At 46.8% G+C, this 27,894-nt stretch overlaps 1 protein-coding gene across 10 annotated transcripts in view; it reads left to right on the top strand.

The window, feature by feature from the left end:
• The window catches only part of EVL (Enah/Vasp-like), a 148,038-nt gene that overhangs the window by 67,743 nt on the left and 52,401 nt on the right, over positions 1-27,894 (top strand). Inside the window, exon 1 of one of the 10 annotated variants that reach the window (XM_024981651.2) lies at positions 6,906-6,957. The exons of 6 other annotated variants lie outside the window; for them this stretch is intronic. Coding sequence is in view for 3 of the 4 variants with exons in the window: in XM_059878975.1 (XP_059734958.1) it covers positions 17,571-17,581 (11 nt within the window). In the remaining variant the exon portion in view is untranslated. Of the gene's footprint in view, positions 1-6,905; positions 26,907-27,894 lie in introns of those variants that run through there. 3 more of the 10 variants (XM_059878975.1, NM_001192084.1, XM_059878976.1) reach the window with 3 other exon arrangements.

Here is a 27,894-nt window from a genome sequence, read left to right on the forward strand (position 1 = left end):
CTTTCCCAGCGAGTCTTCAGCGAACACAGTGTTGACTAAAAATTTTGACAAACAGTAAAAAGAAGTCCTGGACTAAGCATCAGGAGGCTTGGTTTCCAAATTCAGTTTTGCAACCACTGTTTTGAGACCGTGGGCAGATCTCTTTCACGTGACCTGAGCCTCTTCACGAGGCCATTAAACCCAAAGACAGAAACAAGTCATCTGTTCAAAACAGTCCGTTGGGCCAGCTTTGGCAGTCACACAGAATCAAACTCAAACAAATCATTCCATCCAGCCTCCTATAAAACAGATGGCCCTTACACTTAAAACTGACCGGATGGCCTGTGTCAAACCCAAACAGTTTTCCCACTCTAAAGCAGGAAGCATAGCTTGTCCATCTCCGACTCCAGCATCGAGCACATTCCCTGCTTGCAGCCACCGGCCCTGATTACCTCCCTTGGGATCCCATCAAAGCAGCATTCTGCCTCTCCAGTGAGCTCCATTTCATAGGCCCAGAGCGCGTGCTCTCGCTTCCCTTCGTCTCTCAGCCAGGCCTTATGTGTTCTAATGGCGGCTTGCCTCACTGGCTTAGTCACCCTCCCAGAATGTTTCCAGGGGCCAGTACCTCTCATATTGTGATACCAAAACCTGATCCCATCATTCCTTCTGTGCTCCAGCCTGACAGGGCCTGGTTACATACCTCACGGCCTGTATCACTAAATAACTGAGTCAAATACCCATTCAGTGCTCCTGATTCAAATTCTGTGTTCCAATAATGAGATGTGTGTACGATACCAGTAAGGTACCTCGTGATTTTTCAAGATGACTTAGGGAGATGTTAGACAACTGATGTTTGGCAAAGGTGCAAAGGCAGTTCAATGAACAAACCAATGTCTTTTCAGCAGATGTTCAAGTTGGAACAATTAGATGTGAATATGCCCCCAAAAATGAACTTTGACCTAACTCCTACGCATTGGACAAAAGTTACCTCAAAATGGATGCTAAACCCAAGTGTAAAATACGAAACTATAAAAATTCTGGGAGAAAACCGGAGACAACCTTCATGACCTAGGGTCAGGCAAAGGGTTTGACCCAAAGCAACCATCCATAAAAGAAAAAAGATGAATTGGACTTAGTCAAATTAAAATAATTTTGGTTTCCTCAAAATTAAAACCTGTTAACTCTGTGAAAAGACACTGTGGGGAGCAATGAAAAGGCACAAGACAGCCTTGGGAAAATGATCGCACACCCCAAGGCCTCGTCTGCAGAACGTGTGGAGAAACTCTCAAAGCTTAGCAGTGATAGAACAGCCTGGGTTTAAAAAGCAGGCAAAATACTGAATGGACATTTCACCAGAGAGGATGTACAGAAGGCAGACAAGCACATGGAGAGACACAACATCCTCAGTCATCAGAGAAACGCAAGTTACAATTCCAGCGAAGTATGGCAACACGTTTACTGAAACGGCTGAAATAAAGAAAACCCTGACGGTGCCAAGCGCGGGCTCGGGTACGGCTCTCTGGCGTTGCTGGTGGGAATAGAAATGGAACAGCTACTCTGGAAGACAGTGCCATTGGCAGCTTCTTATGAAGTTAAGCATATAGAGACTGCATTAGTATAACATTCTATGAAAGGAAACGGTGGCGATGGAGAACAGGTCAGTGGGAGAAAGTGGCAGGGGGAGGTGTGAGCCCGAAGGGGTAGTGGAGGGAGTTTTGGGGGTACAGGAGCTCAGTCTGGTTGTGGTGATGGTTACTCATATCCAGACAGGCATTAAACTCATTCCAAATGAAGTAAAAATCAAAACCAAAGCAAAACAGAAGTTCTGAGGAACAAACAAAAAGTACCAGTAGTTGGAATGATGAAAAATGGTTCCTCAGTGTCCTGCCCCTTTGGAGTTATAGTTATGATTAATAGTTAACTAGCTAATGTGTCCTGTTATCTTCAAATGCTTATTAAAGCCGTTGCACGTCACTGAAAGGAGGCAGAAGGCTTGGAAACATTCAGATACTCAACTTAGAGCTTGAGAAGTTAATTGTTCTTGGGCCAAGTTCCTAGACTTCCCTTAAAGCCTGAGCACAGTTCAAGTTCATGGGCATTGCCTTGAAGTCACAGAGCACGTACACTGCAACAGCTAGATTCCGGGAAGGCCTTTTTAGTCAGAAATCCCGTTTCCTTCTATTTTCACTTCGTTCTCTAGAAGGCTGACATCACTTGAGAGTTGTCACCCTCCTTGAGGTCCTTTCTACTGGGATTATTTCTGATGTGAGCCAGAATGGTGAGGTGATTTTCCTCAACAGCCTCCAAGTCCCACCAATTCATAACCAACCCATTTGGAAGCATTGCAGTTGCTATATTGGGGGTGTTTTTTAAATCATAACTTTATTCAGACATAATTTACATACCATTAAATTCATCCAGTTAAAGTGTAGTGTTCAGTACACTTTAATATATTCTGTTTTGCCTCTGTTACCACAGTGAATTTTGGACCATTTTTGTCACCGAAGGGGAAATTCTGTACCGCTTAGCCGTCCTTTCCCATTTCCCCCCAGTCCCTTCCCCCAGCAACCACCAAGCTACTTCTGTCTCTGTGGATCTGCCTACACTGGGCATTTCAGTAAATGGAATCTTGTAGCGTGTGGTTCTTTTGACGGGCTTCTCTCTCCTGGCCTGACATTTTCAGGGTGCCCGCACGTTGTCCCTGTGTCACTCTTGCAGATGATGAATTACACAAGTCCATCCAAGAAGCAGCGCTTCCTCTAGTGCCTCCCCCCAAGGGGACAGAGGTGTAGTGGAGGCATCACTGTGATAAGTGAGATTTGTGAGGTGATGGAATTCCAGTTGAGCTATTTCCAGTCCTAAAAGATGATGCTGTGAAAGTGCTGCATTCAATATGTCAGCAAATTTGGAAAACTCAGCAGTGGTCACAGGACTGGAAAAGGTCAATTTTCATTCCAATCCCAAAGAAAGGCAATGCCAAAGAATGCTCAAACTACTGCACAATTGCACTCATCTCACACGCTAGTAAAATCATGCTCAAAATTCTCCAAACAAGGCTTCAATAGTACGTGAACCGTGAACTTCCAGATGTTCAAGCTGGTTTTAGAAAAGGCAGAGGAACCAGAGATCAAATTGCCAACATCTTCTGGATCATGGAAAAAGCAAGAGAGTTCCAGAAAAACATGTATTTCTGCTTTATTGACTATGCCAAAGCCTTTGACTGTGTGGATCACAATACACTGTGGAAAATTCTGAAAGAAACGGGAATAACAGACCACCTGACCTGCCTCTTGAGAAACCTGTATGCAGGTCAGGAAGCAATAGTTGGAACTGGACATGGAACAACAGACTGGTTCCAAACAGGAAAAGGAGTACATCAAAGCTGTATATTGTCACCCTGCTTGTTTAGCTTATATGCAGAGTACGTCATGAGAAATGCTGGGCTGGAAGAAGCACAAGCTGGAATCAAGATTTCCGGGAGAAGTATCAATAATCTCAGATACGCAGATGACACCACCCTTATGGCAGAAAGTGAAGAAGAATGAAAAAGCCTCTTGATGAAAGTGAAAAAGTTGGCTTAAAGCTCAACATTCAGAAAACTAAGATCATGGCATCTGGTCCCATCACTTCATAACAAATAGATGGGGAAACAGTGGAAACAGTGACTGACTTTATTTTTGGGGGCTCCAAAATATTAAAAAACAGAGACATTACTTTGCCAACAAAGGTCCGTCTAGTCAAGGCTATGGTTTTTCCAGTAGTCATGTATAGATGTGAGAGTTGGACTATAAAGAAAGCTGAGTGCAGAAGAATTGATGCTTTTGAACTGTGGTGTTGGAGAAGACTCTTGAGAGTCCCTTGGATTGCAAGGGGATCCAACCAGTCCATCCTAAAGGAAATCAGTCCTGAATATTCATTGGAAGGACTGATGAAGCTGAAACACCAATCCTTTGGCCACCTGATGTGAAGAACTGACTCATTGGAAAAGACCCTGATGCTGGACAAGATTGAGGGCAGGAGGAGAAGGGGACAACAGAGGATGAGATGGTTGGATGGCATCACTGACTCAGTGGACATGAGTTTGAGTAGGCTCTGGAAGTTGGTGATGGACAGGGAGGCCTGGCATGCTGTGGTCCATGGGATCGCAAAGAGTTGGACACGACTGAGCAACTGAACTGAACTGACTCCATACAGACATTCTGGGGAGAGTGGACCAGAGGAGAGGAGAGGGGCAGGGCCTTAATTTATCTTCGGTATCTTTCTATGGTTTTGAGTTTTCTAACTTGAAATAAATAGAACTTTAAAGCAAGGAATATCTGAGTGGAGAACTAATGCCTCCTACTTTTTTTTACTTTGTTTTAGAGAGATCTAGTAAATCATATATTTCTAAAATTTCCCTGGGATGGTTTATTTAATTATTTCTCCCCATTATTTTTTCATTACATGGTTGAAACTACATACGTTTGTGCTCATGATTATTTTTTCATGTTTAATATTTTTCTGGATCCCTCATCATGTTTTTTCTCCTTAAGTTGTTTGATATTAAAAATGCTATCAAGTGTTCTTTTTATTTTTATTTGCCTTATAGCTTTCCATTTATTTTCAGTCTTGAAGTATCCTTTTGTTTTAACTGGCTTATGTTGACTGGATAACTCTGGTTCCTTTTTTTTTTTTTTGTCCATTCCAATGTGTTGTATTCCGTGTCTGTTGACCAGTGATTCCAACCCCTTTACAGTAGGTCATGACTGTTAGGGCAGCCGCTTTCAGAGTGGGGCACGGTCATTCCTGGGGTGGGGGGTGTCGGGCCTCCCCAGGGCTGCACCGGCAGAGGCAGCCTGAAGGGGATCAGTTTCCGGAGCTCCCGGTTCCGTGTGTCTGGGGTGTGCTGACTTCCCTTCCTCACGTGACCCATCGAGGTTCCACTTTTCTCACTGCATGGAGAGAGGCAGGCATCTCGCTTGCCCTTCCCAAATCTTATGAAGATCGGTTGCTGCAGGATACAGTAACCTTCGGTGGACCAAACAGAGGAGTAATTTGAGAATGCGTTGTTCCTGAAGGGGCCTCCTTCGAGCCAAGTAAAGACAGCATCTGTAGGAAATAGCGAAGGGGACAGCTCTTGTTTCATCCAGGCTGCCAGTTTTGTGCAGAGTGCTGGGCCTCTACCTGTCTAGTTGTCTGTTCTAAAAATAAGAATTCTCTCGCTGTGGTGTGGATAAGCATGTTAGAGTTGGAAAATTAGTCAAGTTTTTTCTGAGTAGAAAGTGAAACTGATGTGGCCGGACAGTTTGATAGAGCAGACAGGCTCTGCCAGTGAAATTTTAGGGCAGACCTTTTTCATAAACTGAAAGAACTTAAATTGCATTTATAAATACTAAGCATATTTAATGCACGCATACCATGTATGATGTTTCTAAGTATTAAATCCTTTGCAATCATCTGAACTTCCTGTCGTGGTCCCAGTGCGGGTTGGAAGAGAATTTCCAGATGTGAGACAGAATGAGAGGGAAATAAAGTTTATTAGAGTGGGAGACGCTGTTAGAACAGCGGGCCAGCTCAAGGGAGAACCAACGTTGAACAGGGGTCCTTAGTCCACTTTTATAGCCAGGGTACAAGGAGTGGGATAGGGGTCTTGCTGGTTGTTTGCTGGTTGAATGAGGCATGTATACTGGGTAGGGGAAGAGTAGGGCAGATGCCTTCTCCCTCTGGGGCGGGAGGGGAAACGGGTTATACTGTTCCATTAACAGTTACAGCATGGGGGCGGGAGGGGTGATAAGGGTCTGGTCTCTCTGTCCCTATGTTCCCGCACCCTCCTTGGTTTTATCTGCTCTTTCGTCCCTGGCTCACCATGTTTCCCATAAAAAATTATAGATGTCGCCTTAAAAATATGCAACAGGGTATATAATTTTTCTAAATATTTCTAGAGGGTACATAAGCAGAAAAACTGGGGGACTAGAATAATACACATATTTCTTCTTAGTCTGTATTTTCTATTTGTAACACTGTCTTTTCCTTGTTTTTTTTTTTTCCCTCCCACCTCCACCCCCATTCTAATATACATACTGAATTTTCTTAAATTGAGTTGAAAACTACAGATTTTCTTTCTATTCTCCTGGTTGCTACTCCTAGCTTACTGTGACCCGTGCTCACTCTTCTTTTTCATTATGATTCTTTGAAGTCTGGTCAGGGTCTGTGGCTTCCCTGGGTCTTCAGTGTTCTCTGACCTTTCTCTTCCTTGTAGAGTAACCCGCTCCCACACACACAAGGAATTTTTGTTCAGAATTATAAATATACTCCCTTAAAAAATGGTTTCTGATTATCATTGCTTACTCAAACATCATTAAACCTCCGGCTGAAAGAAACTGTATCAGATTTTTGCCCCCCCACCCATTTTTCTAACCACTTTAAACAACCGTTTTAATCATTTTGCAGTTTGCAGTTCAGTGATATTTTTTACAACACTGTGCAGCCATCATTACTCTGTAGTTTCGAAACCTTTGTATATCACTTCAAAAGGAAGCGCCATACTCATTAAGTCATCTCTTCCCATACCTCCCTCCATCCCCCATATTCATTATATTTTTAATGGTTTTTTTTTTTTTAATGTTTTGCCATCTTGGGGGCTCTTGCTGGTTGAGGAGAGACTGCCCTTCCCAGGGCTGACTAATTCCTGTAGACAGTAAATTTGTTAGTGCGTTCACTTTTCGTATACACACCAGCCAGTCTGCAGTCCATACTCTCAACCTCCTCTGTCTGACTCACATACCAAGCCAGTGTTTCTTCCTGCCCTAAATCTTCTCCGGGCCCCACAGCCTGCTGGAATCATTCAAACCAGCCAATCCTAGTCTGTTTACCCTGCTCTGCTTTCCCCACGGAAATTCCGAGAAAGGCTGCAGCCCCTAGCCTTCCGCTCGCTCCTTCCTGCCTGCAGACCAGCTCTGGAGCCTCTGCAGTACCAGACCTTTTGTTTCAGGGGGAACTGTGAGTAACTTAAGCTTTTCTTTCGATGGCAGTGTTGTCACTCAGTCACCTTTATAGATTAAGATCCAGACACAAATTACCACCACTGTGACGGTGGAAATCTGTGTCCTGTCTTTCTGTGAATTCTCCATTTCGTGTATAAATGGAATCACACAGTGTGTGGCCTTCATATCTGGCTTCCTTCACTTAGCACAGTGATCTCAAGGCTCACCCAGGCTGCAGCATGTGTCGGTACCTACCTCCTTTTTATAGCTGAACAGTGTTAAATTACATGCTCCCTCTTTTTGAAACTAGTTATTTCTTCCTTCATAAATGTTCTTTTGTGCTTGAATATAGTAAAAGTTCTTCAGAGTAAGATCTGTACCTAGTAAACTAAGATCTTATATACCTGAAAATGCATTTCCCCCTCATATTTAAATAGTTTAGTTTGGTATGAAATGCAGGTATTGAAGGTTTTCCCTCTAGAATTCTGAAGATAACATTCTATTGTCTTATTGCAGCTAGGATGTAGAAGTCTGGCCTGACTTTCATTTTTCTATTGGTGATCTGATTTTACACTTGGAAAACTTTTTAGAATTTTCTCTTTGATGTTTGTAAATATTATAATCTGGGTACATGGACATGCACACTTACGTGTTTTATTTATCAATTCTGTTTGTCACCCTGTGAGCCTTTTCAGTCTAAGCTATTAGGTCTTTCTTTCTTGGATTCTGAAAAATCCTGTCATTGTTTCTCCAGATGTTTCATCTCTTTTTCTTTCCTTCTCACAGGAATTGGTATTTTTCTCCTTTCCTTGTTTTTCCTTCCTGATGTGTCTTGTGTTGGGTGTGAGTCGCTCAGTTGTGTCTGCCTCTTGCGACCCCCTGCACTGTAGCCTGCCAGGCTGTTCTGTCCATGGGATTCTCCAGGCGAGAATCCTGGAGCAGGCCGCCATTTGCTTCTCTAGGGGTCTTCCCAGCCCGGGGCTCCCACCCTGCAGGCGGATTCTTTACCGTCTAAGCCGCCAGGGGAGCCTGGGTCAGTTGTGTGACCTGATTTTGTGTTTTTCATCTCTTGTCAGTTCTTCCGCTGAGGCTGCCCATTGAGTTCTTTATTTCAGCAGTTATATTTTTACACTAAAAAATTGCTTGGTTCTTCTTTCTCATAGCTTATTCCCACCTTATAATTGTATCTTCCCTTATATCTCCAATGATTTTTACTATGCTTGTTAAATTTTCAAAGTGTTTCCCATGGTGTAGTTTGTCCCTAAGAAAAGCTTCTACGTGCTTCATTTACTGTCACACTACTCTACTACAACACTGCTTCACTTCTTAAATTTTTATTTATTTTTATTAAGTATAGATGATTTACAATTCCGTGTTAGTTTCTGGTATAAAGCAAAGTGATTCAGTTCTATATATATACATATATAAATATGTATGTGTGTGTGTTTTTTTTTTTTTTTTTCAGATTCTTTTCCATTATAATTTATTACAAGGTACAGAGTATATAGTTCCCTGTGCTATATAGGCCCTTACTGTTTATCTGTTTTATGCACTCTAGTATATATCTGTTAATCCCAGACTCCTAATGTACCCCCCCTTTCCCTGTTGTTAGCCGTAAGTTTATTTTCGATGTCTGTCAGTCTGTTTCCTAAATAAGTTCCTTTGTGTCATGTTTTAGGTTCCACATGTAAGTGATTTCACACGATATTTGTCTTTCTCTGTCTGACTTACTTCACATAGTATGATAATCTCTAGGTCCGTCCATGTTGCTGCAAATGACATTAATTCATTCTTTTTTATGACCAAGTAGTATTCCGTTGTATAAATGGGCCACATCTTCTTTATCTGTTCATCTGTTGATGAACACTTAGGTTGCTTCCGTGTCTTGCCTACTGTAAATGGTGGTGCTATGAACATTGAGGTGCATGTGTTTTTTCAAATTAGAGTTTTGTCCAGGTACATGCCCAGGAGTGGGATTGCTGGATCACATGTCATATGGTAACTCTAATTTTCTAAGGAAGCTCCATGCTGTCCTCCATGGTGGCTGCACCAGTTTGAATTTCCATCAGGTGTAGGAGGTTCCCTTTATTCCACACCCTGCCCAACAGTTGTTACTTGTAGACCACCATTGCTTCACTTCTGACACCAGATGTGTGAGGTTTTCACACGTGAAGCATTTCCGCGACACTAATTGGGTGTCCTACAAGCATCTGGAGGTAGCGTCAGATCCCGTAGGTTAAGGGCTCTGTCCCACAAGGCTGTCACCACCCAACCCACCCCCACCTCCGCTTCAGATATCAATCACAAATCCAGGTTATTACCTGGGCTTCCCACCAACTGGCTATTAACGGGAGGCTCCCATACCCGCTTTGTGGGGTTCAATTTATTTGCTGGAAGAGCTTGTAGAACTCAGGAAACCAGTTTATTACAAAGGAGATGAAAGGATACAGGTGAAGTCAGATGTAAAGATCTAAAAGGCAGAGTCCAGAATGGTCCTGAGCACAGGGGCTTCTGTCCTCGTGTTGAGGTTGTCCTGCCCTACCAGCTCTGGATGCGTTCTCTTCACCAACCTGGAAGCTCTCCAGACCCTGCCCTTTGGGGATTTTATGGAGGCTCCGTTAAATAGGCATGATTGAGTACATCCGTAGCCAGTGATTACTGAACTCAACCTTCTTGGAAGCAGAGGCTGTGGATTGTAAGTTTCAACCTAAGAGGGTTCCCTTAGGGGCTTTCCAGAAGTCACTTCATTAACATAAACCAGGGGTGGTTGAAAGGTGCTTGTTATCCATAACAAAAGACACGGTTCACTTTTATCACACAAAGCTGTTTCAGGAAGTGAAGACTAAAAGACCAAGTATTATAACAAGGAATGCTTCCGTTGCTCTTATACTTTGGAAACTCCTTGAGTTTGGAGACCTCAGAGCCAGAGACGGGGACAAAGAGGAAATATGTATTTTTTAGTGTATGTCACACTTTTCGTCGTTTAAATGAAGCCTTTCTTTTACATCTTTGTTTTGTAGTACTTACACTTCTTAGAGATACTACAGTTCTCCCTGTGAGTTTATTGTTTTCTCAGAACGTTCAGTTGCCCCGTTAGTCCTGTTTGGATTTGTGCTGCAGATGAGTTTGGCCAGGAGCTTAGTAGAGATAAGCTCCCCTGGTGGCTCAGAAAGTAAAGAATCTGCTGCAATGCAGAGACCCAAGTTTGATCCCTAGGTCAGGAAGACCCTCTGTAGAAAGGAATGGCAACCCACTCCAATATTCTTGCCTGGAGACTTCCATGGACAGAGGTGCAGTCTGTGGGGTCGCAAAGGGTCAAAACACAACTGAGCGACTACTGCTTTCACTTCGACGAGATGGAAGTTCCTTGGGCAGATCACCATAGTAATATAGACAAAGCCCATCTCTTCCCTTTCCAAATGCTTAGGTTTGAAAAGCAAGACCGTATCTACATCCTCTCCGTACCACCAATAATTCGTATCTTTTTAATCCCAGTCTCTGCAGCAGGACAGTTCTGAATACCCACTATGTACCAAGAATTACGCTGGGCACAGGTGGTTATAAAGGATGAATAAAACATGGTAGCTCCTACCTAAAGGAAATCATCTATGACAACTAAACTGATAATGTTGTTAAGTGCTGAAGAAACACAGCAGCAGGAATGGCTTTCTCTGGGGGCGTGGGGGGCACTAAGTGCCTCCTTGAAGAGGCAGTATGTAAATTGGGTCTTAGAGGACAGAAGTCTGGCTGCAGTTGGTCATGAACCTTGCTAATTGCTCTCGACACTTGAACAGTAATTCAGTGAGACAGTTATAAAATTCTGTTTAAGGAAGCACCCTATAATGTATTACTGCGAATTGAGTTCAGCATCTAGTAACGCTGTTCGGGGTATAGTCGGTGCAGGGTAGGTGTTGAGTTCATGAATAAATATATGAATAAAGAAATGAAGGAGAAGGGCACCAGTGATGGTCACTAATTCTGTGTAGTCATTTCTCTGTCCTCTTTTTCTCTACTCCTAGGACACAAGGACCTTCTACTCAGAACACTCTGCCTTCTTTTTAACACAAATTCTCATGAAAAGCCAGTATTATATAAGCATAATTTTTTTTCCTGTATTTCTTAAACAAAGACACTTTTAGGCTCAAATATCCCAAGACTAAGTAGAAGAGAGATTAGTCTGTTTAGAGAAAAGGAAACTTAAAATCAACAGATGACTTAAGCCACACAGCGACTAGATCTTAACTACATTTCATAAGTAAGCTGCTGCTGCTGCTGCTGCTGCGTCACATCAGTCGTGTCCGACTCTGTGTGACCCCATAGATGGCAGCCCACCAGGCTTCCCTGTCCCTGGGATTCTCCAGGCAAGAACACTGGAGTGGGTTGCCATTTCCTTCTCCAATGCATGAAAGTGAAAAGTGAAAGTGAAGTCGCTCAGTCGTGTCCGACTCTTCGCGACCCCATGGACTGTAGCCTACCAGGCTCCTCCATCCATGGGATTCTCCAGGCAAGAGCACTGGAGTTGGGTGCCATTGCCTTCTCCGCCTAAGTAAGCTATCTTTTAGTATAGCTCCCTAATTTGTTTTCAACCATTCTGCTTCCTTTTGGGATCTAGACACATGGAAAATACCTCTTTTGGTTCAGGTCAGTATAGTTGTCATTTATTGAGCATGATCAAGAGCCCAATGCCTTAGCATTTAATATCCTATGTGAGATTTGGTGCCCCTCAGCTTCATTTCTTTATTCATACATTTATTCATGCAGTCAGCATCTACCCTGTACCTAGTATATTCAGAACAGCGTTACTAGGTGCTGAACTCAATTTGTAGTAACACATTATAAGGTGCTACCTTAAACAGGACATTTTTTAACTGTCTCACTAAGTTGCTCTTCAAGTGTCAACAGGCACTATCCTATTTTTCCAACATTTTCTATTTCCCTGACACAGTTGACTTAGAAACTGGTGCTGCACCTGCAACCCATAGCTATTAATATAACCAGTCATTTCACTGAACATGAGGCAGCTAGGTCAGACGTGGAGGAAGTGAATGCCCAAAGACATATAGCATGCCAGTAATGAAGCATGGGCTAGACTCCATATCTCAAAATGCTCTGGCCATAGATCTTTCCACATTTCTTGCTCCATCTCAGAATTCTTCCACTCAAGTGCTGTATTAAAGCCAGATAGTAGAGGGTTTTTTTTTTTAATGCCCCCCAAAATTTACTCTTACTCCTTGGAGGGAAAGTTATGACCAACCTAGATAGCATATTGAAAAGCAGAGACATTACTTTGCCAATAAAGGTCCATCTAGTCAAGGCTATGGTTTTTCCAGTGGTCATGTATGGATGTGAGAGTTGGACTGTGAAGAAGGCTGAGTGCTGAAGAATTGATGCTTTTGAACTGTGGTGTTGGAGAAGACTCTTGAGAGTCCCTTGGACTGCAAGGAGATCCAACCAGTCCATTCTGAAGGAGATCAGCCCTGGGATTTCTTTGGAAGGAATGATGCTAAAACTGAAACTCCAGTACTTTGGCCACCTCATGCAAAGAGCTGACTCATTGGAAAAGACTGATGCTGGGAGGGATTGGGGGCAGGAGGAGAAGGGAACGACAGAGGATGAGATGGCTGGATGGCATCACTGACTCGATGGACGTGAGTCTCAGTGAACTCCGGGAGTTGGTGATGGACAGGGAGGCCTGGCGTGCTGCAATTCATGGGGTCGCAAAGAATCGGACACGACTGAGCGACTGAACTGAACGGAACTGAAAATTCACTCTTAGCTGTTACCTATTTATTGAAGCCAAAAGAAGAATAGAAACGTGTTTGGAGAACAGACAAAATGATGAAGGATGAAAGTAAAAGGCACATTCCCACAATAATGATATTTAAACTCAGACTTTAGGAAATGCTCAGGAAATGAAAAATAATGCCCTTTGATACTTTAATAATCATAATGAACTTCTGCTTCTGGCTGTGACAGAGTAATTGTTACAGACTTGTCATCTTAACAGACACAACTATGAAACTGAACAAAACATTCAAGATTCCTGAATATAGAAGGATATTGAAACTCATACAAAATATTAAATTCTTAACAGTTTTCAGGCACTGAACAGGCAGCACAATTCTGTGAGTGTAGAAGCCCCGGTGATAAGCCCCACCATTGGTCTAGCTTTCTACCTGGAGTTTCCTTCTGGTCCTGGCACAGAATGGTGGAACCCAAGCTAAAAGTTGGTCTTAGTGAGCTCAGCAGTCAGATACTGGAATGCCAAGCTTCTGAAACAACTGGACATTGCAAGGGCAAGGAAATACGGAAGCAGAAGCCAGGTTGAGTTTTGTGTAGGGATTCACTTCGGGTTGTTGGCTGAGGGCTGCTATGAATGAGTAGAGTGAGACTCTCTATGACACCCAGGGCAGATAGCCTTCTGCAGGGTTGAGAGCTGACTGATGCCCAAGGTCAGGCAGTGCTGGGAGATGCTGGAGATGCCTGTCAACCCAAATGAAGAGACCTCACTGAGCACCTAGGCATTCAGGTGAGACCTCAGAACAGCTGCGCTTTAGGAATAAGGACTATGTATGCCCTTGAGAAAGGGACATACCCTAGGACTAAATTCAAAATGGAACTAGAACTTGAGAAAGAATTAATCCAAGCTTGATAGCACTAAAAAGACGTGCCAATAATTTACCTAACAGCCAGGACAAACTCAATACCTTTAAAGGAAGACACCATAATCCAGACTCTGAGTGTATCATAACAATGTCAGATGTATAAATTCATGGACATACAGTCAGAAGATACGACCTATACTTAAGGGGAAAAATCAGTAGACAGGTGGCTCTGAAGTTGGAACTAGCAGACACATACTTCAAAGTTGCTGGTATAAAAATGTTCAAAGACTTAAAGGGAATAATGGATAAAAAGAGCAAACAGAGACAGAGAAATGGAAATTATTAAAAATTTGCCAAATGGAAATTATAGTCCTAGAAATAAAGTTTTAAAATACACTGGATGAGGGAATTCCCTGGTGGTCCATTTGTTAGGACTTCATGCTCCCACAGCAGGGGGCATGGATTCAGTCCCTAGTTAAGGGACTGAGACTCTGCAAGCTGCATGGCCCAGCCAGAAAATTCACTGGATTAGATTACAGGTGGATCAGAGACGGCACCAGGAAGTGTTGGTGGACTTGGAAACTAACCAGTGCTGCTGTGTCGCTTCAGTCGTGTCCAACTCTGTGCGACCCCGTAGACGGCAGCCCACCAGGCCTCCCGTCCCTGGGATTCTCCAGGCAAGAACACTGGAGTGGGTTGCCATTTCCTTCTCCAATGCATGAAAGTGAAAAGTGAAAGTGAAGTCGCTCAGTCGTCCGACTCTAGCCATCCCATGGACTGCAGCCTACCAGGCTCCTCCGTCCATGGGATTTTCTAGGCAAAAGTACTGGAGTGGGGTGCCATCGCCTTCTCCGAAACTAACCAATAGGAATCATCTAATCTGAAAAATAGGAAAATAGTACTGAAAAAAATTAACAGCCTTGGTGACTTGTGAGATAATAACAAGAGGTCTACATACGTATAATCAGAATTCTGGAGGGAAAAGGGAATGATAAGACAGGAAAAAATTGTTTAAAGAAATAATTATAAAAAATGTCCCATGTTTGGTGAAAAGCCTGAACTTAAACATCCAAGAATTCCAGTAAACCCCTAGCAGGATAAATATAAAGAGAACCACACCTAAGGCTATCATCGTCACAACTGCGGGAAACCAAAGAAAAAGAGAAAATATTAAAAGTGGCCAGAAGAAAGATTACATAGAGAGGATGATGATGTGAATGATGGCTGACTTCTGTCAGACGCTGTGGATGCCAGCAGATAGTAGAACAACAGTTTTAAGGTGCTGATAGAAAAAAAAAATCTCAACATTCTCTATTCAGGAAAAAAAAGCCTTTGAGTATGTTAAGCAAAACAAAGATATTCCAATAAAAGAAGAGTAAGAGATTGTATTGCCAGCATCCCTGATGTACAAGAAATGCTAATGGCAGTTCCTCAGTCTGAAGAAAAATGATGCCAGGCAACTCAGGTGTTTAGGAAGGGATGAAAAATGCTATAAAGGATAAATATATATGTGGGTAACTATAAAAGGCTTTTTCGTAATTAAAAAGTAGACATGCACATATGACATTGTACTGAGATGGTTGGATGGCATCACCGACTCAATGGACATGGGTTTGGGTGGACTCCAGGAGTTGGTGATGGACAGGGAGGCCTGGCGGGCTGCAGTTCATGGGGTCACAAAGAGTCAGACACAACTGAGTGACTGAACTATACCATTAAAGATGGGAGTGGATTTATGCACTCGTAAAGTTCTTATATTTTACATTAGTGTAATATTAATTCTAAGTATACTGTGTAAAGTTAAGAATGTGTATTTAAATCCCTAGAAAGACCTCTAAAAAATAATGTAAAGAAGAATAGCTAAAAAATCAACAGTATAGAAAAGTTAAAATGGAGTTTTAAAGAGTATTTAGTTTACCCAAAAGAGTGCAGGAAAGGAGTAACAGGGAAACCAAAGACAAATGAGATAAACAGAAAAAATAGCAAAATGATAGGCTTCCACCCAAACATATCAATAAATGTAAATGGACTAAATACTCCAATTAAAAGGTAGAGATGGATATGCTCATTAGCTTGATTGTGGTGATTATTTCATAATGTATGTGTCTAGCATTAGCCAAGGAATGCAGGTAGCCTCTGGAAGCTGTAAAAAGGCCAGGAAATTATTCTCCTTTTGAGCCTCCAGAAGAACCTGTTGAACTTTCTAACACCTTGGTCAAGCCCAGTGAGGCCATGAGATCAGTGTCAGATCGCTGGCCTACTATTATCTTATAAAACTAAGGTAATAAATGTGTGCTGTTACAAGGCATACGTTTGTGGTAACTTGTTTTAGCAGCAGGAGAAAATCAATAAGGACAGGAAAAGATATACCAGGCAAACAGCATAAGGAAGTTTGAATGGTTGCTTTAATATCAGATACAGTAACCTTAAAGACAGTGTTAGCAGCAATAAAGAGGGGCATTTTATACTGATCAAAAGGGCCATTCATCCAGAAGATAGAATAGCCTTAAAAATACATGTGCCTAACAAAATACATGGAGGAAAACAATTTGACAGAAATAGACAAACCCCCAATCATGGTTGAAGATTTTAACACTCTTGTGTCAGCAGTTGATAACAAAAGTTAGATAGAAATAAGTCAGCGGTGACAACAAGCCAGTAAGGACATAAGATCTGAACCAAACTATTAAGCACCTTGACTTACCGGACGCTTTTAGACCCCTGCGCCCAATGTCAGAACACACCTTCTTTTCTTGTGCATGTAGTACAGTCACCAAGACCAACTGCCTCCTGGGCTGTTGAACAAGTCTCCGTAAATTTAAAGGGATTAAAGTCATACAGGAAAAATGAAGAAAGAGTCCTGTGTATGTTCTTTGACCACAGTAGCATTAAATTAGAAATAAATAATAACAGAAGTAGGATAACGCCAAACATTTGGAAATTAAAGTATTTCTCAATAATCTGTAGATAAAAGAGTCACAGGGTAAAACAGAAAATATTTTGAACTAAGAGAAAAAAACCCACAGTATGTCAAAGTTTGTGGTTTGCAACCTAAAGCTGTTTTTAAAGGGAGATGCGTATCTTTGAAACTGCATTTTCAACACTCGGCTCTCACTGAGTGTGCTTTCAGCTCTCCAGTTAGAAGCACCCTTTCTTTTGCGCCGTACTCGGAACAGCTGTTCTCTGCTCTGTCGGTAATAACATCTCAACGTGTCGATTTGCTGACCTGCCAGTCGCTGCCTTTCTAAACAGTAAAAGCCCTTCAAGGACAAGAGCTGCCGTTCTCGGCGGTGTTTTGTCTCCAGTTTCTGACACAGTGCATGACACTTGGGTCCTCAGTCAGTTCTGAATGAAAGCTCGGGAGTGGATCTTCCTGAGAACCCAGTGGAGATAGGCGGACTGAGGATGATTAACCCCATTTTACAGCAGAGGAAACAAGCCCAGGTTCCTTTAATGAGCCGGTGACAAGGCCACGCTTCCATCACCCCTCAGATATTTTCTTTTCAGGCCACCGATGACAGAAATGTCACCATTCATGAGAAGTGTCTCCCTAACAGAAGCACGGAGTTTATTCGAGCGTAAGCCGTGAGGCCTTCCCCAGCTGTAATGCCATCATGGCGTGTGTGCACACTGGAGGATGGGCCAGGTGCCTTTCTGAAGGCATCTAGGGAGCCATTGGTGCTGGGCCCCGAGTCGCGACAGGTGGGGAGCCTGGGGCTTGGCCTTCTCCATGCCGCGCCGTGCAGAAAGTGCCGGAGCGCGAGGCTGCAGCCTGGCGCACGGGCCGCCCACACTGGGGGGCTCTGTGCAGCAAGCTCTGTCTCTGTTTTCTACCTAGGTTTCAGTTCTCAACTGGGGCTTGTTTCCCCTTTGTCTCTGGTTCAGCTTCCTTTTCCTGTTTGGTTTCAAGTAGAGTCTAAAACTCGAGTCACTGCCTTCCCAGAGTCTGTGCGCTCAGGTCAGCTGGCCTGGCGGGAACTTGGGACTCACCTCCTCGGGCTCCCTGTCCTGCAGACTTGCAGCCATGGCCTCTGTGTGAGTACGGGGACCACAGGGGACAGAGGGACCTCGGAAGCAGACCTGCAGCCACAGTGGTGAACAGCCTGAGGGACCGTGGAAGCCTCCCCAGGTCCCCCGGCTGCACTGATAGGGAGACCGAGGCCAGAGGGCAGGAGGGCTCACGGCCACCAGACGGTTACGGTTTGATGGAGCCGCCCGCTGGTCTGTCCGCCGCACCAGCCTGTGTCTCTGGATGCCTGTTGTCGTTAGTGGCGCTGTGTGTGTGAGTGTGTGTGTGTGTGTGTGTGTGTGGCAGAAGCACTTCCTCAGAAGTCAGATGCCTGGCGCTGTTGGTGGGGGCTCTGAGCTATCTTGGGGTCTGGGGTTTGGCTCAGAGGTGCTCTTCTCTCTAGAATGGCCTGAGAACGCTCCGGGGTCTTCTCTGAATCCTGGGCACAGAGGGAGGGACTGGGGTGCCTTTTGTACAGATAGAGACCACATGGGCTGACACAGCGGAGCCCCGACCTTCTTCCTGAGACTCGGGGCTGAGTATAGGCAGCGGATGGCTTGGGCTGCGGTGGTTTGGCACGTGTGTGGGCACCAGCCAGTCCGTGTCCTGCCCTGGTAGTTGTGAGCTACTCTTTCCGAAGTTGAGATTGGGACTCAGATGTGATTCTCCCCTGCCCTGCGACCCCATGAAGGACTGGATCGTGAGACAGAGCTTTATCCTCTGGGATTTGGGGCACTGAACTTCATCGACTCATGGCAGCCTGACGTCTCAGCATAAATTATACTCCTTCCCCTTTAAACATTTCTTCTCAGTTCCCAGGCTGCTGTTTCACCAGTGTTCTTGTTTGATTCTTTCAACCACGTCGGGTGGTCAGCTCGGGAAGGGTTATCACTGCTGTTCAGGGGGCAAGGAGGCCTGGCCTCTGACCAGCCTTGGAGCTTTGCTCAGGGCCGCGCAGCTGGTTGAGGAGGCCCAGGAGGGAGAGCCTACCCAGCACAGCACAGCCGTGTCGGGAGGTTCTCCCGGGACACCGAGCGGGCTCTCTGCAGGCGGCCTTCGGGGAGTTATGACGGGGACAGTACAGTAAAGGGGCCCCTCCAGTGATCCTGGTCAGCAGGAGGGCTTTGGCCATCACAGCATACCCCACCCTACCCTGGCAGGGCCTCAGCCAGGCTGCCAGAGCCCCTTCCTCCAGGCCCAGCGGCTCACAAAGCCCAGGGGCGCAGTTGGCCTCTCCTGCTCCTTTGCAGCCGGTTTTCCTTTCCTCTAACATTTCTTTAGTTGGCTGCACTGGGTCTTAGCTGCAGCATTCAGGATCTACGGTCTTCGTTGCAGCATGTGGAATCTTTAGTTGAGCCATGTAGAATCTAGTTCCCTGACGAGGGATTGAACCCAGGCCCCCTGCGTTGAGAGTGCAGTCTTACACTGGACCATCAGGGAAGTCCCTGCAGCCAGTTTTATATCGTTTTAGTCATTCCCCTGAGCTTTGCGGGATTTGTGGGTAGAGCTGTGGCAAACAAGACTTGCTTCTTTAAAGGCACGTCAGTGTCCACAGAGGGCAGGGACCAAAGTCATCATCAGCCGAAAGCTACACTGTGGGAAGCTCAGTGTATTCCATCCTATCTGCTGCTGATGGCAGAAAACAGTATCAGAAGGAAACGAGGAGGAAGCAGAGCCATTCTTAAAACCTTTAAAACCGTAGCAGTCTTGTAAGTCTCCATCTTCAAAGCAACTCGAGACCCTCCACCTGTGGTAGGTCACCCAGGGTAGCGGAGCTTCAGGCACTTCAGCCTCTTCTTCAACTAGATTCACCCTCTTTTATCTTTTTTTAAGTATTCCTCCATGTTTCTTTAAGGGGGAAAAAAAGTTGTTGCTGGTGATAATACCTTGAAATCTGAAAACTACTGATTTAGTCCAGCTCTGAGGTGCACGGATGGGGAAACTGAGGCCCAGAGTCAGGGCAGAACTCCGTGAGTGAGTGAGTGGTCCAGCCAAACCGCAGGCCAGGTTTTCTGGCGCCCCCTCCCCGCCCTGCCCCGAGAGGCCGCCGGCCCTCAGGGTGTCAGCGGGGCTGTTCGTGCAGCAGGGCTGTGGAGCCCGGTCACTGAAGAGCGTCTTGAAACTTTGCTGTCGTGTTCTGATCAGAGCATCTCATGGGAGTGTGTTGTGTTCCCTGGGTGTCCTGAGGCAGGAAGTGCCTGAGAGCTGGTCTAGACTTTGACAGCTGAACCCTTAAAAGAGAAAGTAACAGCAGTGCCTGGTCTCCAGTTCTCTACCAGGCGCTGTGCTCACTGTGTGATCTGATGTATGTTGCATTTAACCTCCTCTGTGGTTTCCGCTGCTGTTCCATCTCGCTGGTAAGGACAGGGGTCAGCAGAGTCAGCTTACCAGCTCCAGGGCACACTATTGGGAGAGCTGGGGTCCAAAGTCAGCTCTCTTGTGTTTTCAAAAGCTAAGCTCATCTGTAACTTGTCAAAGGAACTTGCCCAGAATTACAGTTTGAATCAAGGCTACTAGTCTCTGTTACTCTGTGTAGTCTCCAGTTTCCCACTGTTAATACCACGGAGGCAGGAGGCCTCCTCAGCCCTCCTATAGTGCCCACGTTTCTGTCTGTCAGTCATCCTTCCTTCGCCCCCTCCCCTCCCAGCCTAGAGCTGTTCGGGCACAGGGTCTCCGCCTGCCCATGTGCCCCGGGGATGACGCACACTCACTCAGGTGTGAACCTGAGCCGGTGATCAGGGGGTCAGCTGGGCTCAGCCTGGTCTCGTTGCCAGGCTTTAAGCTTACCCTCGGAGATGCATGTACTGCCTGGTCCTTGGCCCGGCCAGATCCCCTCAGAGGCCCCCGAGCCGTGTTGACCCCTGCTCCCCTTCCGCACAGACTCGGGGACACAGGTGTACATTGGAATTGGAAAGTGTGTGAGGTTGGAGCCGCCCTTGTGTCTCCCTGGCCTGTCAGCTGGGTGGCCTCGAGAGGAAGAGTGGGAAGGCTTGAGACGGGCTCAGGCTGAGGGTGTCAGACTCTCAACAGTTGGTCTGAGTGTTTGTTCCGGATTCCACCAGGCTTCCCAGAGAAGCGGGGCCAGCTGTCCAGGCATCTGGGACACTGGCGTCGGAGTGAGGAGAAGCTGGCAGTCTTGACCGCACATGACCTGGCAGTCTGGCCCTCCCGACCAGCTTGGATGGAAGAAAGGACGTTTGGGCTTGACACTGAATTTATTCTTCATTTACCAAAGCCTTTCTTTAATCGGCACACTCACAAAACGGGGCCGTAGTCGCCATTTGAGATTCTGCGTCTTGCTCAGTGATGCCTGATTAGTGTTTTCATTCCTGTGGTGCAGCAGTTCCTGAAATGTGCTCAGAAGACCTACCCTCTTAGGGCTCTGAGTCAAAACTTATTTGTAATAATACTGAAACATTATTCTCCTTTTCAGTCTCGTCTCATGAGTGCACAGTGGAATTTTCCAGAGGCTCTATGACATGTGTTGACATTGTCACTGGGACAGCCAAGGAAATGTGTGCTTGCATTTTTTAAAATTCTTAGTTTTAATTTCAGATACGATAAATATAGATAGACTTAATCTCCATAAACGGAAGCTTTCTGGCTCCCTCAGTAATTTTTTAAAACTTACTTTATTGAAGTGCAGTTGATTCACAACGTTGTGTTAATTTCTGCTACACAGAAAAGTGATTACACGTGTATATACCTTCTTTTTCATCTTCTTTTCCATTGTGGTTCATCACGGGATACTGAGTACGGCTCCCTGTGCTACGCAGCAGGGCCTTGTCTGTCCATTCTACAGGAGTTTTCCTCTGCTCATCCCAGACCACAGTCCTCCCCCCCCGGCCCCCACTGGCAAGCCCAAGTCTGTTCTGTGTCCGTGAGTCTGTTTCCACGTCCTGGATAAGTGCGCTTGTGTCATAGTTTAGATTCCGCATATAAGTGGTATTGTACGGTATTTGTCTCTCATGATCATCTCTCGGTGCATCTGCTGTTGCTGCTAAGTCGCTTCAGTCGTGTCTGACTCTGTGCGACCCCGTAGACGGCAGCCCACCAGGCTCCCCCGTCCATGGGATTCTCCAGGCAAGAACACTGGAGTGGGTTGCCATTTCCTTCTACAGTGCTTGAAAGTGAAAAGTGAAAGTGAAGTCGCTCAGTCGTGTCCGACTCTTAGCGACCCCATGGACTGCAGCCTACCAGGCTCCTCCGCCCATGGGATTTTCCAGGCAAGAGCACTGGAGTGGGTCGCCAGTGCCTTCTCCGCTAGGTTCATCTATGTTGCTGTAGATGACATGATTTCTTCTTTTGTATGGCTCAGTAATACTCCGCCATATGTATGTACCGCATCTTCTTTATCCACTCCTCTGTTGGTGGATATGCAGGGTGTTTCCATGTCTTGGCTATTGTGAGTAGTGCTGCTCTGAACAGAGGGGTGCATGTATCTTTTTTAATTATAGTTTTTTCCGGATGTCTGCCCAGGAGTGGGATTGCTGGGTCATATAGCAACTTTGTTTTTAGTTTTTTGAGAAATTTCCATACTGTTCTCCATAGTGGCTGCACCAATTTATGTTCCCATCAGCAGTGTAGGAGGGTTCTGTTTTCTCCACACCCTCTCCAGCATTTGTTTATAGACTTTTTAATGATGGCCATTCTGACCGGTGTGAGGTGATACCTCACTGTAGTTTTGATTTGCATTTCTGTAATAATTAGCTAGCATCTTCAAATATTTATATGGGTGTAAAGGGGCCGTGAGACCGAAATACGTTTGAGGACCACTTCTGTAAAATGGTTATATGACTGAACTACAAAAAGCAAGCAAGAATCTAGCCTGGCGGCTCCCACTGGCCGAGGGGAGGACACTGGGGTGCAGGGGCCTCTTGAGCTCAGCAGCTTTCCGAGGTGACACTGCAGTTCCTGGGCCGAGACGGGTGGCGGCACCACGGGAGCCCACGCCTGCTTCTCAGAGTCATCGACTGTTTCAGAATGAACATTTTAAGTTTAGAACAAAACATCAAATCTGTTTCAGGTCCGTTCCCATTAAGAGAAAAAAGGTTGCCCTAGAGGGGATTTACTTGTTACCAAGGGATATGTCCCTTCCCACTGGGAAGATCTGGCATCTGCTCCTGTCATCAAGTTTGTGTCTCAGACATAAGGCAGCTGAGTGTGCTTCCTGCTGTGGTGCGATAGAACGGCTACCCACTCCCACCTGGATGTTGTGTTCTTCCTGTTCACCCCGCCCCCCTCTGCACTCCTGGAGCGCGGTGGGCCATGCACCTCCCCTTCAGGACGCAGACCATGGCTCTGTTCAGACATCCAGTTTCTAATACCAGGTGTGGGCATATATTTGACGCATAGTCAGTACTCAGAAAAAGGGGTGTTCTCTTGGTTTATTTGTGAGATTGATGCAGGAAGAGAAAGCAGTAGTGACCCAGTCCCTACCCCTCACCTCCACCAAAGAATCCCTAGAGAGGCTGAGAAATATGATAACTGGCAAAACTAGGCACACCCAAAAGCAAGCATTTATGCAAAGATTATTATTGAGCAGTCACTAGGTCCCAGTCACTGGGGCTCCAGAGATGAACGATATTTTTAAAACACAAAAAACCTGCCTTGTGGAAAACAGAAAATCGACAGACCTTCAGGACAGTGGCAGTGAGTGGGATAGGGATTTCTGGAGGCAGTAGCACGGACCTGAGCTGAAATGGTGGGATGCAAACCATGTGTAGGGAAGAGAGATGGTCCCGGATGAGGGAGGTGCTGGCTTAAGCAGACGGCACGTCGGCATGAGGCGAGACCTGGGGTAGCCTGGAGAGTCACCCTGAGCATCCTGGCAGCATGCGGGCCGTCGGGTCCTGCCTGTGACCCAAGCCCCCGGGTGGAGGCTCACCCGCCAGAGGCTCGGGCCGTGCTGCAAGGGCGTCCCCCACGCTGGGCCTCTGAGCCCTGCTGTGCCCACGTGCCCTCCCGTGTCGCCTCCTGAGAGGGCGATGCCGCAGCCCCACTGAATAGCCTCTGGGTGACCTTTCTTCACACCACCTGCTGTACCTGCCACTGTTGTGCAGGTCTGTCTTCCCAGGTATCATATTTCTCAGCTTGATGGAAGAGAAAACGAGAGCTGGAGGTAGCAGCTGGGAGTCGGGAGTGGGTGCCAGCTCCTATCGGCTTACAGCAGCCAGGCTCAGGCTCAGCGTGTTTTCAGGGGAGAGGGAGAGGGCCCTCCTGGTTGTCTAACCACTTCCCCCGCTGTGCCTGGGACTGTCCTGGTCTTAGCGCTGAGCATCCTGCCCCACCTCCCAGGAAGCCCCTCAGTCCCCGGCAAAGCCGGGTTGTCAGTCCTACTGGGACAACATGGTCAGCCTCGGGACAGTGTGAGGACATGTTCCATCTGGAAGGAGCGGACCCGCTGGGTCGGGCTAAGCAGGGCCGGCAGGGAGGGTGAGGCGTGACCGGACCCGAGTGCGCTCCTTAGGGGACCCGGGGGGCAGCGCGCGCCTTCCCAGAGCAGCGGATCTCTCCCCCACCGGCCTCCAGGGAGCCTCACTCTGCAGCAGGCCCTCCTCAGCCTTGCGGTTTCCTGACTCGAGATCCCAGGCCGCAGTGAGACCCACAGCACTGATGGTAATCTGCGACAGATGCTTCTGTTTGGCAGTTACTCACTGCCTCTCTGAGAATACACAGAGTAGGGTTGTAGGCGGAGTGTTCCCACGGGCACACGACCATGAGTGCACTCGTGCACAGTTAGAACAGTGTGCAGCACACAAGGGACCCCTTTAAAAGGGGAAAGCCCCCCGCCAAGGGGCTCGTCATCTAGTGGGGCAGACGGGCGCTTAACACAGGCGCTGAGAAGCAGGACGGACGGGTGAGAGCCCTGCTGAGAGGCAGAGATGAACCCAGTGCCGCGGGGCCGGTTCTTCCAGGTCCAAGTGCTGGACTGTGTCAGGCTCAACCCTGGGCTTGGCTTTCCAGCAAGCCTCTTATGGTTGGCCTTACTGCTGTCTGTTCCCTTCTTGGTTTGCATCATTTTACTCGAATTTTAGGGCTTCCTTGTTGGTGCAGTGGTAAAGAATCCACCTGCCAGTGCAGGAGACCCAGGAGACACAGGTTCGATCCTTGGATCAGAAAGACCCCCTGGAAGAGGAAGTGGCAACCCACTCCAGTATTCTTGCCCGGAAAATCCAGTGGACAGAGGAGTCTGGCGGGATACAGTCCATGGGATCACAGAGTCGGCCGCAACACACACCCTAACTTTAAGACATCATCCTCTGTCCTTCAAATTGTTGTAGTAAATGCCTGGAAAGGCCCTGAAAGGTGTCTGTAGAGTGGAAAGGATTCCATGTTGACTGCACAGGAAAGAGTGTGGCTGGGATAGGGTGTCGCTGCCAGCCCACTCGGGGTCCAGAGGGCTCATTCCCGGTCAAGCAGGGAGTGGTGGGGCAGGGGTCCACCGACTGGTGCACGTGGAAGCTATGCTTTACCACAGCGCCACCAGGGAGGCCCCATCTACCAAATTAACTTTCCTCAAAAAAACTGATTTGGGCAAGTGAAGTGTCTGGTGCCTGGGAAATGTGTGTGTAGCACAGAGGTTCATATTCACAAGTGGAGCTGTTAAAAGACAGTGAATGTATGGTGCTCGGAGACAGTGTGTAGGCTGAGTAGTAATCAAGAGTTATTAAGAAAAAAATGTATAACTAGATATGGTGATGGATAATAGCAGGACTTACTGTGGTGGTCATTTTGCAATATAAACAAATAGTGAAACATTTCGTACTCCTAAAGCTAGTATGATGTTATATGGCAGTTGTATCTCAATAAAAATAATAAATAAAATGCTGACTCCTATAAAACAAAACAAAAATCCCAATGGGATAATAAGGTGTATCTTAAGTAAAGAAGTACTTCCTTGCATTTAGGTTTTGTTAATGGTAATAAAATAAGCAGAGACAGATAAACACTGGTCAAATGGGGGGAAATTAGGGATATTTGGCCATGCCGTGCAGCATGTGGGATCTTAGTTCCCTGACCAGAGATTGAACCTGCGCCCCTGCATTGGAAATGCAGAGTCTTAACCACTAGACGGCCAGGGAAATCCAAAAAGAGGGATTTTTTTTTTTTTTTTTTTTAAAGCTACAAGTTAATTTTGAACCTGAAGTTCTAAAAAAAAAAGTGGGGGGGGAGGAGCCTGTGACTATAATTACAACTTTAAAAATAGTGCTTGATGTTTCAGCATCTCCGAGGAGCAAGCACACCGGTGGATCCATGCCTTATCATCTCCACTGAGCAGCCCCAGAGGTGTGTGTGGGGCTGCAGAGTTGGCTCCACATGCAGCACACCATCCTTGCCCCGCCATCACCCCCACCTCTGCTGGCCTTCCCCGCCTAGAATCCCACATCCCCTTCCTGAACCTGCCTGGGGCTGACAGCTCTGCATCTTTAAACCCACACTGCAGTTTCTTCAGAAAGTCTCCCCAGCTCCCCCAAGCCCTCCAGGCCGAGAAGGTGTGTGATCATTCGTCGTCCTTCCTGAGTAGCTCTGAGGTCGCTGAGGGCAGCTCTGCATCGCTGAATGTGTCTTGACTCCTCACTGGCATCTGTGCTTGTCAGATGAAGACAAGAGGGTCATGCAATAGTGAGACCCAGACCCCGAGAGAGCATGTGACCAGGAGGACTCCCTAGAGTAGAGTGGGGTGGCTTTGTCATGTGAACAATGGATACCAGAGCCAAGACGTTCATTCAACTTGTCCACTGGTTCAGACAGAACTGTTGGAACACCTTTGCACCTCTGGAGGGTGTGGAGTGGACTGTCCCTCAGGACAAGGACAACTCAAGCTGCTCTGCAGCAAAACGGGCTGGTTTATAGAGCAGGGAGTCCCTGTAGCTGACAACTCCATCAGAGGCTCGGTGGGCGCTAGGGCTGCTTTAGAAGATGGGTCGTGTTGTGCGGGAGAGAGTGGGGTCCTCTCCACAGCTCTCTTCACAGGGGCTGGTCATCAGGCCCTGCTCCGTGCCAGGGTCCTGAGACTGCAGAGAACGAGACCTACGTGTTCCTGCCCACGGGGAGCCTGCACCATGCAGGCTGTGTCTCTTTGGGTCTTCTAAGAGGCAGGCCCCAAGACCCTGAGGAAGGTTAGTTACCAGAGGTCAGTGAAGGATGGAGGGAGCAGAGAGGCCCACAGAGCCTCAGGCCACGAGACAGGTCTGCAGGGGGAGAGGGGCCAGGAAGAACTGAGGAGGAAGCATCTTGGATTCGGGCCAGGCTGAGGAGGAGGTTTCCCCTGGGGACGATCCCCCGCCCCCACCACGGACCAGGTCGCCTTGTCACCATTTAGTCGTTGGCAGAGAACATGGCCTCTGTGCAGACGTAGTGGGTGTCCGGGGCAGCAGCTGGGACCCCTGGTGGAGCCAGGCTCTTTGCAGGTGAACTGAAGGGCGCTCCTCCAGGCCATCGCACAGGGTCTTCCCACATGCGTCCTTCCTCGTTGCTCCCCCAGGGGCGTCTCGGGGCTTTTGCGTCCCATGCCAGTGAGTGCCGCAGCTGGGGCCTCGGCTCAGATCCCCTGACTTGATCGCACCTGTGCCTTGCTAACCCCGTGCTGCGTCTCAGGGTCCCTCCCAGCTCCTGAGCCGGCATCCGCGCGCACCTGCTCACTCCCTTCCCCATGAGCCTGAGCGCAGCTGCAGCAGTGAGTGGCACACTTAGCCCCAACCCTGGCTAGTAGTTAGTTTACATCAGGGGGACTCTGACTTGACCTGGACCAAGGTCTGCTGATTCTGTGTACAGTTCACTCTGATTCCTAGCAGACTTCTTGAGGACAGGGCCCCAACAGCTCAGCCAGGGGAGCAGCAGCTTGCTGCTGCTAAGTCGCTTCAGTTGTGTCTGACTCTGTGACCCCATAGATGGCAGCCCACTAGACTCCTCTGTCCCTGGGATTCTCCAGGCAAGAATAACTTGTTAATATTCTCCTAAAAGAGACACAGTTTCAGGCTCCAGAACTCAGAGAAGGCAGAGCATAGTGCTGTGTTTGGCTTTCTTTAAAAAAAAAAAAAAAATTATTTTTAGGTGTGTATTTGGCTGTGCTGGGTCTTAGTTGTAGCATGTGGGATCTAGTTCCCTGACCAGGGATCAGACCTGGGCCCCCTGCATTGGAAGCGCAGACAGAGTATTCGCCACTGGGCACCCAGAGAAGTCCCTGGTTATCCCTTTGTTTTGCTTGCTTCTCCCTGCCAATATGAGATGGCCGTCTTCTGGGAAAACCCCTGCCTGTTTGGTTCATCACTGACTTCCCCTTATTTGTTTGTTGAATGAATAATGAATCATGGAAAAAAAAAAGTATAGCACGATC

The sequence above is a fragment of the Bos taurus genome, chromosome 21, assembly GCF_002263795.3.
Source record: "Bos taurus isolate L1 Dominette 01449 registration number 42190680 breed Hereford chromosome 21, ARS-UCD2.0, whole genome shotgun sequence".
Classification (NCBI taxonomy): Eukaryota; Metazoa; Chordata; class Mammalia; order Artiodactyla; family Bovidae; genus Bos; species Bos taurus.